General features: G+C 42.8%; 2 protein-coding genes across 3 annotated transcripts in view; one reads left to right on the top strand and one right to left on the bottom strand.

Moving 5' to 3' along the window:
* Positions 1-17,294, bottom strand: part of LOC139384057 (dnaJ homolog subfamily C member 17-like) — a 491,465-nt gene that overhangs the window by 429,861 nt on the left and 44,310 nt on the right. Inside the window, exon 11 of one of the 2 annotated variants that reach the window (XM_071128693.1) lies at positions 13,934-14,367. The exons of the other annotated variant lie outside the window; for it this stretch is intronic. Coding sequence (XP_070984794.1) covers positions 14,248-14,367 — 120 coding nt within the window. The 3' untranslated portion in view covers positions 13,934-14,247. Of the gene's footprint in view, positions 1-13,933; positions 14,368-17,294 lie in introns of those variants that run through there. 2 annotated transcript variants of the gene reach the window in all.
* LOC139384060 (GTP cyclohydrolase 1 feedback regulatory protein-like) lies at positions 6,628-11,621 on the top strand. The gene is made up of 3 exons (XM_071128697.1): positions 6,628-6,856; positions 10,226-10,320; positions 10,758-11,621. The coding sequence occupies exons 1-3, from the start codon at positions 6,821-6,823 to the stop codon at positions 10,894-10,896; spliced, it is 270 nt and encodes an 89-aa protein (XP_070984798.1). The 5' UTR covers positions 6,628-6,820; the 3' UTR covers positions 10,897-11,621.

Here is a 17,294-nt window from a genome sequence, read left to right as displayed (position 1 = left end):
TTGAACCCCCCAGACATATGGACTTCATCAAAGCCAGTAGTCCAATGACATCATTGTCACATAATTTACTCATTTTATCCTCTACGCCTCTAAATCGAGAGCTGAAGCTACAGTAAGGCTGCAACCCTTCAAGCTTTTTTCACCTCATAATACAGTATGCTGTTGTGAGCCTCTCTCTCTCTCTAGCCCTGTTTACACCCGGTGCTAACATGGGTCCTTTGTCCTGATCTTGTCCACATTCTGATTGTGCCCACATTTTCAGCAATGTGTCTACACATGGTATTAAAACGTGTCTCTTATCCACCCACTGTGTCCGCATTATGACCAGATTTTCATGTCCCTCCCTTTAAGTAAATTATTTCACTGCTATTTTTCAAAATAATATTTACTTATTTATTTTAAGACACATATTGATGGCATAAGTGAATGGTGACATTTGTCAACGGGCGGGATAATGAGGATTTAAATGGTTTCACTGCCAAGATCTGTCTACACTTGTAAGTCATCCAGACACAATGCGTGTCTGACTACCTCCAGAGGTGGTCAGGAAGATCGGATCACAATCAGATCACAATGCATCTTTTCATTGTCAGTAAAAATGTGGGCACAATCAGAAAGTGGACAGGAACAGGACAAAGGATGCATGTTAGAACCAGGTATAAACAGGTCTTCTCTCTCTGTGGTCTGATATGTCACACAGTGCAGGGCCACAGCTATCTGGGTTCACCAACCACCACTGTTTTCCCACTTGGTCACTCTTAGACTGAGTGGTGTCTTGTTAAGTGGAGATGAACCAGAGGCCATTTGTTATAATGGGCTCCAGAACACAATGATTTATTAAAGGAAAATAAAGGCAGGCTATGTTGAGAAGAACCATTTTATGTCAGCCTCTGTAGCTGGCAAATCAGTTATTGGTTTATCAGTCTTAATAAATCACAAACACTTACATGGCTTTCACAAGGGGAAGCAAGACTTTATCACAGACATTAGTATCTGGAGTATGACAATATTTGGTCAGGTGACGTCACCAGACCAGACCTGAAGAGGTTTCCCACAAAGATAGAATGCGTTTTCATCTCAATTTGCCTGTATCCCCTCTTTATTCTGTCCTCTGTTCAAACTACTGTTCCTCTTCTCACGCTCTGTTTGGAGCGAAGCTGCTCCAGCTGTTGTCCAAAATGGCGTCATGCAAAAACACCTCACATAACCTTAAGTGTGGAACATGGTGGCCAGCCAGACATATTTTCACTGTAAACCAGGGGACCTCTCCCTGCTTCCTGTAATGTGGAAGGCCAGGTGTCTGGACAACTATTTTGCCGTCCTGTTGTTATATGTTTAACAAAATCAATCTGTCCCTTTGGGTTTTTCTGCAGATTGTTGTTGCTGTTTTTTAAGAGCGTCCATGTTCTATCCAGAGACGATCCACGGAACAGATTAACTCTGCAGGCTGGTTAATAAACAACAACCACATGCTGCACCATAATAAAAACCATGATGTCAACGCCAGCGCTTTATGGGAATCAGCACTCATGGCATTATGCATGGGTCCAGGTTGTCCTGCTTCATCCTCTGTCCCTCGGTCTCATCTGCTCCTTGATGGAGGAGAAGCTAAACTAGATCGCTACGGGGTCAAAACTTCACAAAGGGGCTGAGAGACCTGGATGTTTCCCACTATCAACACACACTTGTCAAACGGTCATGTGCTCCCTGGTATTTCCTTGAATCAAAGGCTTCCTCTGAGATGCTCTTTTTCCTCTTCAACAAACTGAAGTCTAATGCCAATATCCTGTGGTGGTTAAATAACTTGGAATAAAGGCTTCAACCACTTGTGGCACTTGTTTTGTATCTAGTTTTGGGCATGCTGAGGTGTTGAAGAGACAATATAGTCTAATCAGCTTGTTAAATGTATCATAGGGCAATTCCACAGTGAGGGAATTACTCAAATGTTTCATTTTTAAAGGTATGCCAAACAAAAACATTAATTTCAAAGTTTAACAAACTATACAACTCCATGCATAATGAGCACTTTGAACAATTTACATAATACATTTTAAAAATTCCTGGAAAAATCTCCTGGTAAAATCTCCCTCAGTTAAATTCTGTTACCAAACTTTGTATCTGCATAGTTCTTCCTGTAAATGTGTTTTTGTAAAATGTTCAGCGGAAATTGTCAAAAGTAGTCATTGTGCATAGAGTTTGTTAAACTTTGAAATTAATGTTTTTTGTTTGGTATACATTTTAAGAGTCTCAACGTAATTCCTTGATCATGGAATTGCCCTATACTAAAACCCACTCACAATCATCAGTTGACAGATGTGGAGGACATGCTGTATAGTCCACTTCCTAGCCTTCAATGAAACCAACTGCTCCCAATAAAGCCTTTAACTGGACTTTTCCTGCATTTTTAAGGCATTAAAGCAAAAGGAAATGTTTACTTGTACATAATTACTTGACCTAGTTTTTGTTTCATTTCCCCCTTTTTCATACTATCATGTCAAAATATGTATTTTTTTTTAATAGGGTTCTTTCTATTTTATGATTGCCTTCAGCGAAACAACTCCCTCATTCTGTATTTTTGAGGGGAGATTTTTTTTTAAATGAATTACTAGCAAGTGGCTGCCAGGACTGTTGTGTTGAAATAACACAGAGGATCAGAAGAGTGTTCTGTGCTCTCAGAAGCATCCAGAACCACCTCAGGCCAGCAGACTGTTGATAATTAATCCTGCTGAATGCAGACCAGACCCGAGGTCAGACACAGGCCCAGAATACTGAGGGAACAGATACTGAAGGAGGAGAATGATACTATAAATTGCCCGTTCTCCAAAAAGCTATATACCAGCCATTATTCCCAATACCATAACAGTATAGCAATGGAGGAGGATAGATCTTGTAAAACAAATCACAGTCTATGGATAGTACACAAAAACCAGGTATGATACATTGAACAGCCACAGGAGAGAGAGCACAGTGGTCTGTAGGAGACAGGAGTCCCCAAGAGTGTTACTAGACTGCTGGGTAATATTTATGGCAGAGGGCTACTTTATGTAAGCTGTTGAGCATAATTAGGAAAGTTACTGAGCAGAAATTAGGTCAAGGATAAATCTCCTCTCAGAGCCGCTCCACATGTCAGGTAGGAGGAAACACTGGGCAGCACAGGGATTGTGGCGCAGGCCTTAGGGGAACCACACACACTTATACACACACGCATTGGTTATTGGTCTGCTTTTATTAAAGACCCAATGCAACAATGTCACTGTAAAGTATAAAGTTCACCACACCTTTCTCTTTCTTATATCTCCACTTCAGTCTGGTCTGATTTAAAGCTGTTGGACACTCACTCGCGGAGGCTTTGCGAAGCAAGCAGGCGCATGTCTCAATAAAGAGATTTTCCCATGCCATTTAGTAACTGTTCATTTCTATTCCAGCTACAATAAAGGTGCTTTTAGATATGAATTATGACAAACACTGAATCGAGCTGACGCTAATGTCATGTGGGGTTTAAGGAGAGACTGTAGCTTTGTCTACAACATGATCTTTCACTGTACAAGTGGAGGTTCGCCTGCTTATGTTGTCTCATAATTGAATCTCTTATCTTGCAGCTGGATGCTTATTGCTGACTATTTGATTTCTCTTTCAGTAAGCACTTAGTGTACATCTTTCATGTTCTTAGCTGTCTCGTATAATTCATCCCAGCCCACAAAAAAACGGCCATGATTTAAACAGATCACTTTAGCATCTAGGTCTAGTATGATAGCTTCGTCTCTGGTCCCCACCCACTGATCCTCACAGCAAATAAATCCCTCAGCCATTGGCTTCCTGCATTGCTCCATGGGAAGCTGGGGCCTCATAAGTATCATGTGAAATGTTCTCCCTCTGTCCAAAGGTACATCTTGTGAGATGTCAGGGTGAAGCCAATCTATTAAAGAGAATTGTTAAACTCATCCAAAAGACGACTACTCCTCCATGTCTCATTGACTTGTGAACAATGAACAGTGAAAGCTACTGAAAGAAACAACAAATCAAATCAAATATATTTAAAAAGCCCTTTTGACATGAGCAGATGTCACAAAGTGTTATATAGAAACCCAGCCTATGCATATGTAGAATCATTCATTTGGGTTTGGTCCATTATAAGGGTAGGTTATTAAAAAAACTATATAGAAAGTGCTTCCTATATCCAACCTTTGTGACTTTTCATTTGGAGACGTCATATGGTTCAAGGCAAAGCATTCTAATACTCATGTATTGCAATCGATTTACATATCAATAACAATGTCATGATAAATACAATGCCATTATCAAAAACAAGTAACAACCGCACACTAGAAACGGCAGGCGACTGACTATCGACCGATTATCAGTGCAATGCCTTGTGCACAAATCATACTTCTGCAAAAGACAAGCACATGTATTTTAGATTTTTTTGTGGCAGGAAACATAAATGTGTCTTTTGCAACCATAGAGGAAGCAAACATCTAGACATTGGCATTGTAGGTGGCAGGACGTAGCAAGCCAAAAAGTTGTGAAATATGGGCTTCCTCTGCATTCAGCAAAGAAACATGATTGAGTGTGTGAGAGTGAGAATGTGTGTGTGAGTTTGTGGTATTCGGTATTTGGTAGACGGACTGAGCTACTGCTGTTTTGGGGCCAAGGGGAGCCTCACATTTCCTCATCATGTGGCAGTATTCTCTTCTTACTGCCATCTGTGGGGCAATACTCCTCAGGCAGTAATTCATATCTCTCCCCTCATCACTGCTTCTCAGTGGTGAGAAGGTGAAGAAGAGATCCTTGTCAAAGAAGTAGACTGCTCCCTACGGCTGGGTAGGTTGTTCTTAGGATGAGCCCTGCTGTCCCTCCAGGTCACAGTAAAGGTGACCCTGGGCTCTAACAACGCACAACAGAAGAGCTAGATCAGGAAGTCCCTCAGAGAACCACAGGATGTTCAGAGGGCCCCAGGAACACATTCTAAGAGAGTTTTTTTGGCAGGAGTCGTCGTTCATTTGTTTTTGGACTACAGCAGCGACATCCCCACTGGTTTCCTGTTTTCCTTCGTGAATCAAGTCTCCTCTGCACTTCAGGGGGCAATAAAAAGACAAAAAAGACATTCTGGGAAACCACCTTTCTCTTTTAACACTACTACTAATACTATAATAAGCCTATTGATGGCATTGGTCTACAAAGCCAGCAGGTGGCAATCTTCTCAACAAACCTCCCACCTGTGTGAATGGGAATGCATAGCCTGTATTCATCAGCCTGGGTTATGGTTAGTATGCACTGTGTAATGCAGTGTAGAAAACACTCTTTGATAAAGACATCAACTACATTTGAGACAGCATGGTTCTAATTTGTCAGTGATATATCATACGTGCTGTTCAAATTGAGTTCCAGGAAATGTATAAAATCGCAAATCAACATGTTACGGCTTTTTAATAACGTGTTTTTCACAATAACAATAAAAGCCAAAATCACATTTAAGCCTGGTTCACTGCCATTCATCTCTTCCCATCAGAGCAATACCAAGCTGTGATCACACTATAAATTACCAGTCCTACTGAGCATGACATGCAAAGCCAAACTGATTGTCAAGTTCTCTTGTCATCAAAAGGACAATACATTCATATTGCTGATTTTATCAATGTCCCCATCCATTGTTCTTTGGCTATTAGGTTGTCTTTCATTTCCCCCACAGCCTTAAAAGACTAATCCAAATTAGTTTTTGCTGCTCTTAAAGAGAAATGAATACATCTCAGAACAGGAAATTAGAGTTCTAGACAGTAAAAATATGGTTGAGTACTGCACGCAGACAAAATCACAGTGCAGGCTGTGTACTAACACGTTGATTAGGACTGTGTAGTAGCAGCACCTTGATGTATATTGGATCTAAATGTATTTTGTAACAAAACTAAAAAGACAATATAATAGCCTAATATTTAGGACCTGTAAATACTGTCACCATTCATCATTACAGTGAGGATATTGAAAGGAGCTAAATATATATTTGGAGTAGGCTATAGCTAAAAATAATTAGTGTTTGACTATGGAAAGTCGAAAGTTCATATTTCACAATTTTAAAAAACCAGGAGACACGTCACAAAAACAGAATAACTCGGTCAACCTCTTAGAACTTTGACAGACAGGGTTTATATTTTAGTTATGAGAGCCAATGTATTTGTTGCCTAAAGAAGCTCTTCACATACGAAACCACTACGATTGCTACACATGCATGTCTTGGCTGAAGCAACAGTGGGTAATGATGCACCGTTTCAAAGCCACATAATTAAAATAAACCACTTTAGTCGAACTGATAAAAAAAACATGAACATGGCATTATGTTCAGAGTCAGACGGAGAGCCTTGCTACTCTGATTGCAACATGACCAGAGTTCACTTCCCAGATAACATCTCCATGAAATGTAAACAAAGCTATATCTGTAAACAAATAGTCGTGCTACATTTATGATTGCCGCTGACTTAATAGGTCTAACAAAAATCGTTAAATATGACATCAGAAATTATTTTAATGTATAGCATGTTCACATTAAGTCCAGTTTGTCATGTAAATAGGTTTCATTGCGTGTCAAATTTAATAGCTTTTACACTTTATTTTGCTCTTATATTGGACACGCGAGCACACTGTGCATACACCAGCTTTGTTGACAGCTGTTGAGAGTGAGAGTTGTGATTTGTCCATTGCGATGGGTGTTTCCGCATTCGCTGTCAGTGCGAGCGCAACTTGGAAAGGGGACTGTCGTGTCTCTGAAGTAACCGTCTAAAAAGCATCCTTTCCCGGGGGACTACCCGTTAAACGGTTGAGATCCACGATGCCCTATGTACTCGTTAGTACTCAGATCCGTCTGGTTAGTATTCCTCTTCTCGTCATGTGATACAGTATGCATGCTTGTAGTTGACGCACGCAATATTAGACTCAAAATATGTTGTAAAGGCAGGCAATGGCTCTGCAACAATGTAGCCGATTTGACATTTTTCGCTTAGTACATTGCAACCTATGTTCTGTTATGCAACATTGTAACATTTGCAAACGTGGAAGCAAAACAAATGAGTCTAACTACAGGACAATGTTGTGGGCCAAATTAAAAACACATGTTCGCTGTTCAGTCAAATATTTTGGCCAATTTCTGTGCATATTGGGTCAATTGATTTTGAGATTGTGGATGGCCTGCCATGCAATCCGCGATGCGGACATAATCTCAATCACAGAATCCAGACATTAAAACTGAATTCAACAATATTCAAAAATGTATTGAAATGTAATTAATCTGCACGAGTTTATTATAAGAAAGAGGTCAACAGAACGCATCAGTGATTCGTATTTCTTGCAACTTTTTGACGAGACAATGCGTTCGAGTGGATCACTCTTATTATTTAGTCACGTCTTTCAAAGTGTATTGCAGGTTTTCAAAATTGTCCGAATTGTGACTGATGGTCATCGACTGCATGAACACGTGATAAAAATAATGTGATCAAAGGTCATGTAGTTTTTGATGAAGTCGCTGCACTTTCTTTATTTGACATCATTTATCAGATGCTCTTATCCAGAGTGACACAGTAGTGAGTGCATACATTTTCATACTTGTCGCCCTTGGGAGCCAGACCTGTATAGCCGTAACAGAAATGTTGATGAGCACAACCCTTGCGTTGCAAGCGCCATGCTCTACCAACTGAGCTACACGGGACTGCTTCTCACCAACTGCACCTTGCAGCCATCACCTGCATTGTGGGAGGCACTATATGTCAACACACTTTGCACATTCTAAAGCTACAGGGGGATACAAATGAAAGTGATATTTCAGACCTCTCTAACCAATTAATTGTGTTCAGTTTGTGAGTGTGTGGTATAGAAAAGTCTAGTTCTTGCTTTTTGATTGCATGTTACTGTTGGCCTATAGGGAAGATAGGCCATGGAGATGTTAAAACATATTTTATTAAAGTTCTCTTTAATAAGATTAGCACAGATTTTCTCAGGGGACCCCACATGGGGCCCTGACACCAAGTTTGGGAGCCACATACTAACCTCTGTCTCCTCTGCCTTCTCCTGAATGCATTGCAGCCTGCCTCAGCACTGAACGCCACATCATTGTTAGAATATAATAGCACACTGTATCCCATTTAGCATACACTTTTATCCAAATGCCTACTCTCTGTAAAGCAAAGTTGAAAACTTAGTAGCGTATTTCTTGCTCCTGCTGAGGTAGACCCCGTTTAACGTTAGCTTCTTACTTTATCCTTCTAGCTGGCCGGAGTCTTTCAACTTTACGACAATTAAAGTCTCTGCCGACAGATAGCCACCTGACTGACTCATTCTCCGAGGATCGCTTTTTGTTTTGTTTGGGGGATGTCTGTAGGCACGGCAGTCGGCAGGAGTCGCAGGACGGTTTTAAAATTGCCTTTTGTCCAGCACCTCGCAAACACTGCCAGCAGCGTCTCTATTTGTCTTCTTGATCCGCCTCCGAGTTGGGGTAGTTCGTTTCATGTCTCCGGCCCTCGGCCTGTACCGCGAGTCCGGAGGACGCAGGCGAACATAACGAGCTACCCACTGTTAATGATTCCAGTCGTTCGAAGAGGCTGGCACAATTAGAAGTCAGTCAGATCAAGAATATAAGCGTTCTGAGCTTGGGAGCAATATTTAAAATGTTGACCCGTAATTGATTTTCTTTATTGTGTACAAAAATGTATTTGCATTCTTTTTTGGGGGACGAGGTTTCAAAAAATTACCCAGGTCCGAACCTCGGTGTCCTCATATGTAGTTACGGCCATGGTCATAAATATCTCATTAATGAACGAAATTGCATGAAAATGTATCGAGGCTGATGCAGGTGAGCTGGGGTACAAAGGAATCATCAGGCCAACAAGGACATCTCTCTTTAGTATGTCTGCCACACTGAATGCTGTAAAAAAAAGAGACAGTGGCAATAATGTACAGTTGAAGTCAGAAGTTTACATACACCGTAGCCAAATACATTTAAACTCAGTTTTTCACAATTCCTGACATTTAATCAAAGTAAAAATTCCCTGTTTTAGGTCAGTTAGGATCACCACTTTATTTTAAGAATGTGAAATGTCAGAATAATAGTAAAGACAATTATTTATTTAAGCTTTTATTTCTTTCATCACATTCCCAGTGGGTCAGAAGTTTACATACACTCAATTAGTATTTGGTAGCACTGCTTTTATATTGTTTAACTTGGGTCAAACGTTTCAGGTAACCTTCCACAAGCTTCCCACAATAAGTTGGGTGAATTTTGGCCCATTCCTCCTGACAGAGCTGGTGTAACTGAGTCAGGTTTGTAGGCCTCCTTGCGCACACACACTTTTTCAGTTCTGCCCACAATTTCCTATAGGATTGAGATCAGGGCTTTGTGATGGCCACTCCAATACCTTGACTTTGTTGTCCTTAAGCCATTTTGCCACAACTTTGGAAGTGTGCTTGGGGTCATTGTCCATTTGGAAGACCCAGTTGCGACCAAGCTTTAACTTCCTGAATGATGTGTTGAGATGTTGCTTCAATATATATCCACATAATTTTCCTGCCTCATGATTCTATTTATTTCGTGAAGTGCACCAGTCCTTCCTGCAGCAAAGTAAAGCACCCCGACAACATGATGCTGTCCCCATGTGCAGTTGCAAATCGTAGTCTGGCTTTATGGCTGTTTTGGAGCAGTGGTTTCTTCCTTGCTGAACAGCCTTTCAGGTTATGTCGATATAGGACTTGTTTTACTCTGGATATAGATACTTTTGTACCTGTTTCCTCCAGCATCGTCACAATGTCCTTTGCTGTTGTTCTGGGATTGATTTGCACTTTTCACACCAAAGTACGTTCATCTCTAGGAGCCAGAACGCTTCTCCTTCCTGAGCGGTATGACGGCTGCATGGTCCCATGTGTATATACTTGCGTACTATTGTTTGTACAGATGAACGTGGTACCTTCAGGCGTTTGGAAAGGATGAACCAGGCTTTTGGAGGTCTACAATACAAAAAATACAAAAACAGACCCATTGGAATTGTGATACAATGAATTATAAGTGAAAACAATTCTGTAAACAATTGTTGGAAAAATTACTTGTCATGCACAAAGTAGATGTCCTAACCGACTTGCCAAAACTATAGTTTGTTAACAAGAAATGTGGAATGGTTGAAAAATGAGTTTTAATGACTCCAACCTAAGTGTATGTAAACTTCCAACTTCAACTGTAGGTGTTGTTTTTCAGGAGACTGGGCCAACCATGGTAGGAGATGAATACTCTGACCCAGCCATAATGAACTACCTGGGAGCCAGGAAAACCACCATGCTGGGGAACAATTTGTGAGTGTTCAGCATGTCACAAGTGACATCAAATCAAATCTTATTGGTCACATACACTTATTTAGCAGATGTTATTGCGGGTGTAGCGAAATCCATCCCTACTGTGTCAGGAAGTGGTTCTTACTTTCATAGTCACAGAGCCATGGAACAATGGTGTAGCAGTGAAAGATAAGTTGTACCAGAGCAGAAAGGAGACTGCTGTTCTTTAGTTTGGGAACAGACCAGCAGAGCTGATGGAACGCAGAACAGGGAAGTGTTGTCGTTGCAGATCTGCCACGGGTTGCTTTTGTGAAATTAACCAAAAGGTGTTGAGGGACTAATCACAAAAGCAAAATCCTGGCTCATTGAGTCCTCCTGCGTGTGTTAGCACTCCAGACGACAGAGTTTACAATGGGTTTTACAGGTCGCGAAAAAACAACACTTTGTGCCTCTTGCAGCTCGGAGTACCACGTGAACGACTCTCCGCGGTTGGTGTTGGACAAGCTGGAGAAGATTGGCTTCCGTGTGGTGACCATGACTGGCGTGGGACAGACGCTGGTGTGGTGCATGTACAAGGAGACAGACTGCATAACCTGACCGGGGGTCAGTGTGAGTGTGTCCTCCTGGGCGACGAGGTTGTGATTGTAGTGTCCTCCGTCCAATGAGGGGCCACAGAGAACCTATACTATACATTTAACATTACAAATCAAGGCAGATAATTCTATACATTCATCCTGCTACTGTTCTCTCGGTGATGTAATGGTTCTTTCTACCTTCTAGTCATTTTTGAGCTAGGGGAGCAAAGTACAGAATTTGACATAAAGGACCTTAAATGAGCGAATTTGTATAATGATGCTACTTGTCAAACATTTGTACTCCCGTTCAGACGCACTCCAATGTTTTGGAGCAGCTACCAAACAGATATGCGAGTAGTGGCTTGTTCATAATCTATCATACCAATTGGTAAACAGACTTCAGGGAAATAGAGGACAATGTACATTCCAGAAAGAATTACAGCTCAAATGACCAAGATTCATTTTACCTGAGTAGAGTATAGTTCATGTCATTTCAACTATCTGTAACTGAACCTGAATGTCAAGTGTGAGATTAATCAGTTTCAAAGTTTATTTTACTTTGTCTTTAGGCCAAACAAATATTTACCTTTTAATTTGACCAGTCGACAAACATTCCTTTATCCTAACTCCATCATGGCACAACAATCTATTCCATTACATTAGAGCTATTGATGTAGTTTTCTTGTAATTGGTGATATAAATGAATGAGAAGCACGTGAGGCAATTATAATAAAAAGGTGACTATTATTTGATGTCATTTGTATCCGATTTGTTCCAAGGCACGTCTCAACTCTCAAGGAGGTAGAGTATAGTAAAAGAACAGGTTGGAAGTCTGATCTCCCCATCTGCCATCTGTCAGTAGAATATGGTTAGCATTACATTTGTTGGATAAATCAGATACTGTTTTCTTAGGAAAGAGAGTAAGAACAGTGCCTTCTCGCCTCAGGCCCAGGAGAAATATGGTGTCTCTGCAGCGTTTGGGTGGTTTCTGAGACTCAAAGTGGGCCGGTCACAGCTCAGTACACAGGGCGAGGTCAGAGTCAGGTTGTGTCCTGTGAGTGTGACGAGTGCTGCAGGAGGCCTGTCCGAGGCCCGGCGGAGAGAGACCGTGTGAGGCAGCCCTTTTGCTGCTGGGTGGTTTCATTAGAGGCTCATTTGCAGCTCCTGGGCTGCAAGCGCATGTCTGAGGCTAACCCCAGATCACTGAGCCTTCACCAGGCCTGCCCCCTCTTCCGTGACTTCGCCACCATTTAGCTATCAAAAGGGTCCCTAATTTCTCCATGCGGGTGTAACTGTGACAGTTCCAGGTTCCGCTGGTGTCTGAGGAGCTGCCAGTTTCCACACGGACAGAAAATCCTAGGAAGAGGAGGAGAGAATGCTGTGAAGATGCCGCCGGGGGCTTCTCCTGTTGATTGGATGGACTTTGTTGGGACGCTGTGTCTTCCCGTTTAATTTGCATGCAGCACAGTCTGCTGGCACAGGGCACGGTCAGGATGTGTTTCTGGAAGGGGAATTGTAATTGTATTTCCTCTGCTGTAATTTGGACAATGAATGTTTGGGCTTTTTTCTCTCCGGGATATGAAAAGGCGGGATATGAAAGGCAGACCATCAAATGCATAAACAGAACCATCTGATGAGCGTATATTGCAGTAGGAGAGGAGGGGGAAAAGAGCAGCGTAGGGACCAGATGGCTCACACCACACCGTGCCACACCACAGCTGGTTGTTGTGTAAGAGTTGCGGCAGGCCGGGAGTGCCGGGAAGATAGATCACTGGGATGGACCGCCTGGCTCCTAAATAACACGATGACAGGAGGAAACGCCACAACCCCACAAATTGAGACACCATTACGCCATAGTTCCCCGAAGGACAAAAAATATATATATATTTTGTATTTGGGATGTTCCACGGAGAGAGGAGACTGTTACAAAAGCCTGTTTCCCCATCAGAGTGACCACAGTCTGGCTCAGTGTGACAGGTCCTGACCAGAGCTCCCAGCAGTAGCCTGTCAAATCAGGAGACCTCTTCCTCCATGAGCAACTCCTTTAGTAGCCTCTATTGGGAAACTCATCTGAAATTGGAACCGCAACAAACCGGAAGAGAGCAACTTAGTGCAATGGTCATGACACTGTATGAGCATATGGTTCATGAATGCCATTGATGTACAGAAATGACATATTATTGATTTTAGGGACTGAAGTTGGTTTCACTGCCTTCGGTGGGCCAACCAGTCATCCAATGACCTCTTCAGTGTTCAGGTACTTGAGGGAACTTATGTATTTACTATAACACAACCTCTAAACATGTGACAAAGGAGACATAAGGGTGAATCAAACTTAAGAGTAAGCATTTTTTAAATACTAAATACAACAGTACAGTTTACAGCCTTGAAGTTGTACAGCACTGCCTCTGTAAATTGGTGCAAAGCCTTAGATATAGAAAATCCCAGGAACAATCATCATAACCAGCGCTGCGATAAGGGCCTCCATACTATATTCCCTTTATCACGTGAGCTCACAAGCATTCCCTTAAAACCTGCCTACAGTACTACCACTCCAGGCTAATTGCCGATTAAACATGGAATAGCCATGACTTTCCCATCTTCTGATCACATGGTCGTGGTTTGGACTGTTGGAAGACTCGACTAGTTTCTCTCACACACCAAAAACTGCATTCAAGGGAAACGACTCAGTCTCTTGGCTGCAAAGATATGGTAATGAAAGAATGTTTCACAGTTAGAGCTAGGGTGACAGACGCAAATCACATGGTTGCAGCATTTAGATCTGGTGTAGTTGTGTTGGATGGCCCAACTCTTTGGGTTCTTTTGAAATACGTTACGATAACAGTATAAATCTTGTTCCCCTGTTTGTCTTAGAAGAGGTTTGGATGAAAAAGTACATTGGTTGAGATTACATTACAGTAGTAGCTGGAAACATAAACTATGCCATTTAGCAGATGCTTTTAATCGAACCCTCCCAACAATGGCAGTGCAAGCACCATGCTCTACCAACGGAGCCGTACCGGTAGTAATTCAGTGAATGACAAACAAGAAGAAACACATTCTGTAAAGGAGATGTTTATTCAACAGATAATTCATGATAAAACTACGAGATGTGCTTTATGAAACTAAAGCATCGGGTGTGTAGTAGAGTTGGGTTGTGGCTGGGCAGAGCTGGACTGGGGCCAGGATTCATTGAACGGCTTGTTAAAGCGCTGTGCCCTGCACTACCGACAACGTGTCTTTTAAAAGGCAATTTCCCAGACGTTCGCGGAGGTCACAGATGTCGGCTCAAATGGAAATGACCTTTAAAATGTCAAGCACTGTGCGCTTATAGACAACACAACATGGATTGAATCCCGGCCTGGGCCTGGTACTAAGCTGCATTCTCCTCGTCCTCTCTCTGCATCTCCTCTATAAGTCTCTGTCTCTCTGCTGCCTGTCTCATCTTCATCAGCACCACACTCTCGTAGTCCCGCTCGCTGCTCAGGGCGCCCTGCAGGGGAAGACAGACACAGGGACAGGCAGGTAGATGAAGGACAGGTACAAAGATATAACAACCAGTGATCCTTACCATGGTCTTTTAAAAAGGCTTTACTTCAGTTACCAGTGTAAAACATTCAGAAGGAAGAACAAACCATCTGCTAAGCCGTTGCATTAATAATGGGATAACACGGGTAAAGAGTGCAAATGCAAAAATACAATGTTACATAGGTGGAACAAATGATAACACTGTCTGTCACTGCTGCTGTCTGTGTATCTGTCTGACCAGAGAGAGGAGAGAACCGCTTCAGATGCACACAGAGTGCAAAACATTAAGAACGCCTTCCTAATATTAATGTCCCCTTTTGCCCTCAGAACAGCCTCAATTTGTCGGGGCATGGACTCTACAAGGTGTCGAAAGTGTTCAACAGGGATGCTGGCCCATGTGGACTCCAATGCCTCCTACATTTGTGTCAAGTTGGCTGGATGTCCTTTGGGTGGTGGACCATTCTTGATACACATGGGAAACTGTTGAGCGTGAAAAACCCAGCAGGGTTTCAGTTCTTGACACAAACTGGTGCACCTGGCACCTAATACCATACCCCTTTCAAAATGCACTTAAATATTTTGTCTTGCCCATACGCCTTGTGAACAGCGCACAGATACACAATCCATGTCTCAATAATCTCAAGGCTTAAAAATCCTTATTAAACCTGTCTCCTCCCCTTCATCTACACTGATTGAAGTGGATTGAACAAGTGACATTAATAAGGGATCATAGTTTACACCTGGTCAGTCAATGTCATGGAAAGAGCAGGCGTTCCTAATCTTTTGTACACTCAGTTTACATCCGAGTCTCAGTTACAAATAGGATGACAGCGGGTTAGCATGCATTAGACGGGCCGGAGGAACTATGACAAAATAATTCCCTGCCTGAGGTCAGTAAGCCCAAAAATGAGGGCTGGGATGCTGCCTGCCTGCGTGGTCATCCTTATGTGATTGCTTTGAAGGGCTGGGGTGGGAGAGCTGTACAGGGATTCCCTTACTGAGGGAAATTAGAGAGGCCAGAGTGAGCCAGCCACCGGCTAATGGCTAATCAGCCGGGCTGGAACAGACGCAGGCTAGCCTCAGCTCAGCCTGTACTCCAGCCCTCTACAGTCACACACACAGAGAGAAAGAGAGACACACACAGGGTACTGGTATTCCTTGTATACAGTCTCATTGTTGTTTTATTGTGTTACTATTTACTTTTTTGTTGTTAATTTTGTCAATTTTTAACTCAGCATTTTTGGGAAAGGGCTCGTAAGTAAGCATTTCATGGTCAAGTCTACACCTGTTGTATTCGGCACATGTGACAAATACCATTTGATTTTATTTTTGGATTTGACACACACACACACACACACAGAGATAAGCTTAGGCTGCACAGTCAGCACTAGGTGCCGATACACTTTAAAAACACAAAAGCATGCAAAGACACATTCTTATGCATGTATACACACACAGTCAGTCACACACACTGCCCGTAATCCTGACATGGAGGGGGAAGGAGGCTCAGTGTCCACAGAATAAACCTTTTGTTTTATAGGATTAGATCGAGGAAGTCTGCTGTGCCAAGGAAGTATCTCCTTAAGACCGTGAGGGGAGAGAAGAGAGGGAGTGTGTGTGGATGTGTGAGAGAGTGAGACAGAAGAGAAAGTGGGAGACAGAAGAGAAAGGGGGAGAGAGACAAAGTGAAATGAGAAGAAGAGAATGAGGGAGGTTCAGAGAGTGGCTCGGCGAGGTAAACCATCTGGAAGAGATCACTGGGACTCCAGCATCCACCCATGTGTGCGAGAGAGAGGAAAGAAGATAGGAGAGAAGGAGGGATGGTGTGCGGATGCAGGCTCCCTCGCCCTGCTGTTGGATAGAGGGCTGTGATTATCATTCCAGTAATGTGAGCTCAAGTCCTTGACTAACATGTAACTATGAAATACCACGCAAGCTCAATTAAGTGTTGCATCTTCAATTAAACAAAACAAATGGTGTAACTGTGGGCCGGAGGAAATGCAGTCCCCCTTTTCCACCTCTACTCCACACTGACCTCTACTGGCCACTCTCTGAAATGCTCATATAAAAAAACAGCCTATATGACAGAGTGGTCTCCATTGATTTCCCATGTATGGTCAATAGAGAATCTAGTGGTTCACTTCCCATGTAGAGGTGGGCTCAGAACACAAACAGGTGTCTATGAGTGGTGTGGTACACTTCTCTGGCTGAGAGCTGTTTCCTTTCTTGGGGACTTGGGCACTCAACGTACATGTTTAGCCTGTGCATCACACTAACCAAATACTTGGGGAGATGTGTTTGTATGTACAAGTGTGTGTGTGTGTGGGCCGGAGGGAGTCTAGGGAAACCGCAGAAGACAAACAATAGGACCCACAACAAAGCCAGGAGAAGACAGGGCCAGCACAGAGACAGGATGACAAACACACACACACACTGCCCCGGTCCTCGCTCGCTTGCTTAGGCCGGACTTACAGCACTGATATCACTCACGGGCCAGGCCTCCCAACAGCACCCAACAACCTGACCCCAGGCCAGCCGTGACATCACAATACACCAGGAAAAGCTGTGAGTTAGGGTGCTCCCCTGGAAGAGGCAGGCCATGTTGCAGGTGGCCAGGCAGTGTGCTCCCCACACAGACAGATGGGATCAAGAGATCGGCTCTACATTAGACCCACCGGTCTCTCTGTGTGTGTGTGTTCGCATCTTGAGTTACACATATTACACACTTTTGTTGATGAGAAAGGAGAACAAAAAGTGGTATCTGATCTTGCAGACGATCACAGAAGGACTGATCTGAAAACATAGCAGTATCGTCTAAGGGTATTCATTCCTTCAACCTACTGCAGGGTAGAAATTAGGGTTATCAAGAGAAAGAGACTCATTTTCTCCCCC

This window comes from Oncorhynchus clarkii, chromosome 25 (genome assembly GCF_045791955.1).
Source record: "Oncorhynchus clarkii lewisi isolate Uvic-CL-2024 chromosome 25, UVic_Ocla_1.0, whole genome shotgun sequence".
NCBI classification, from domain to species: Eukaryota; Metazoa; Chordata; class Actinopteri; order Salmoniformes; family Salmonidae; genus Oncorhynchus; species Oncorhynchus clarkii.
This window is presented reverse-complemented; position numbering and strand designations above follow the sequence as displayed.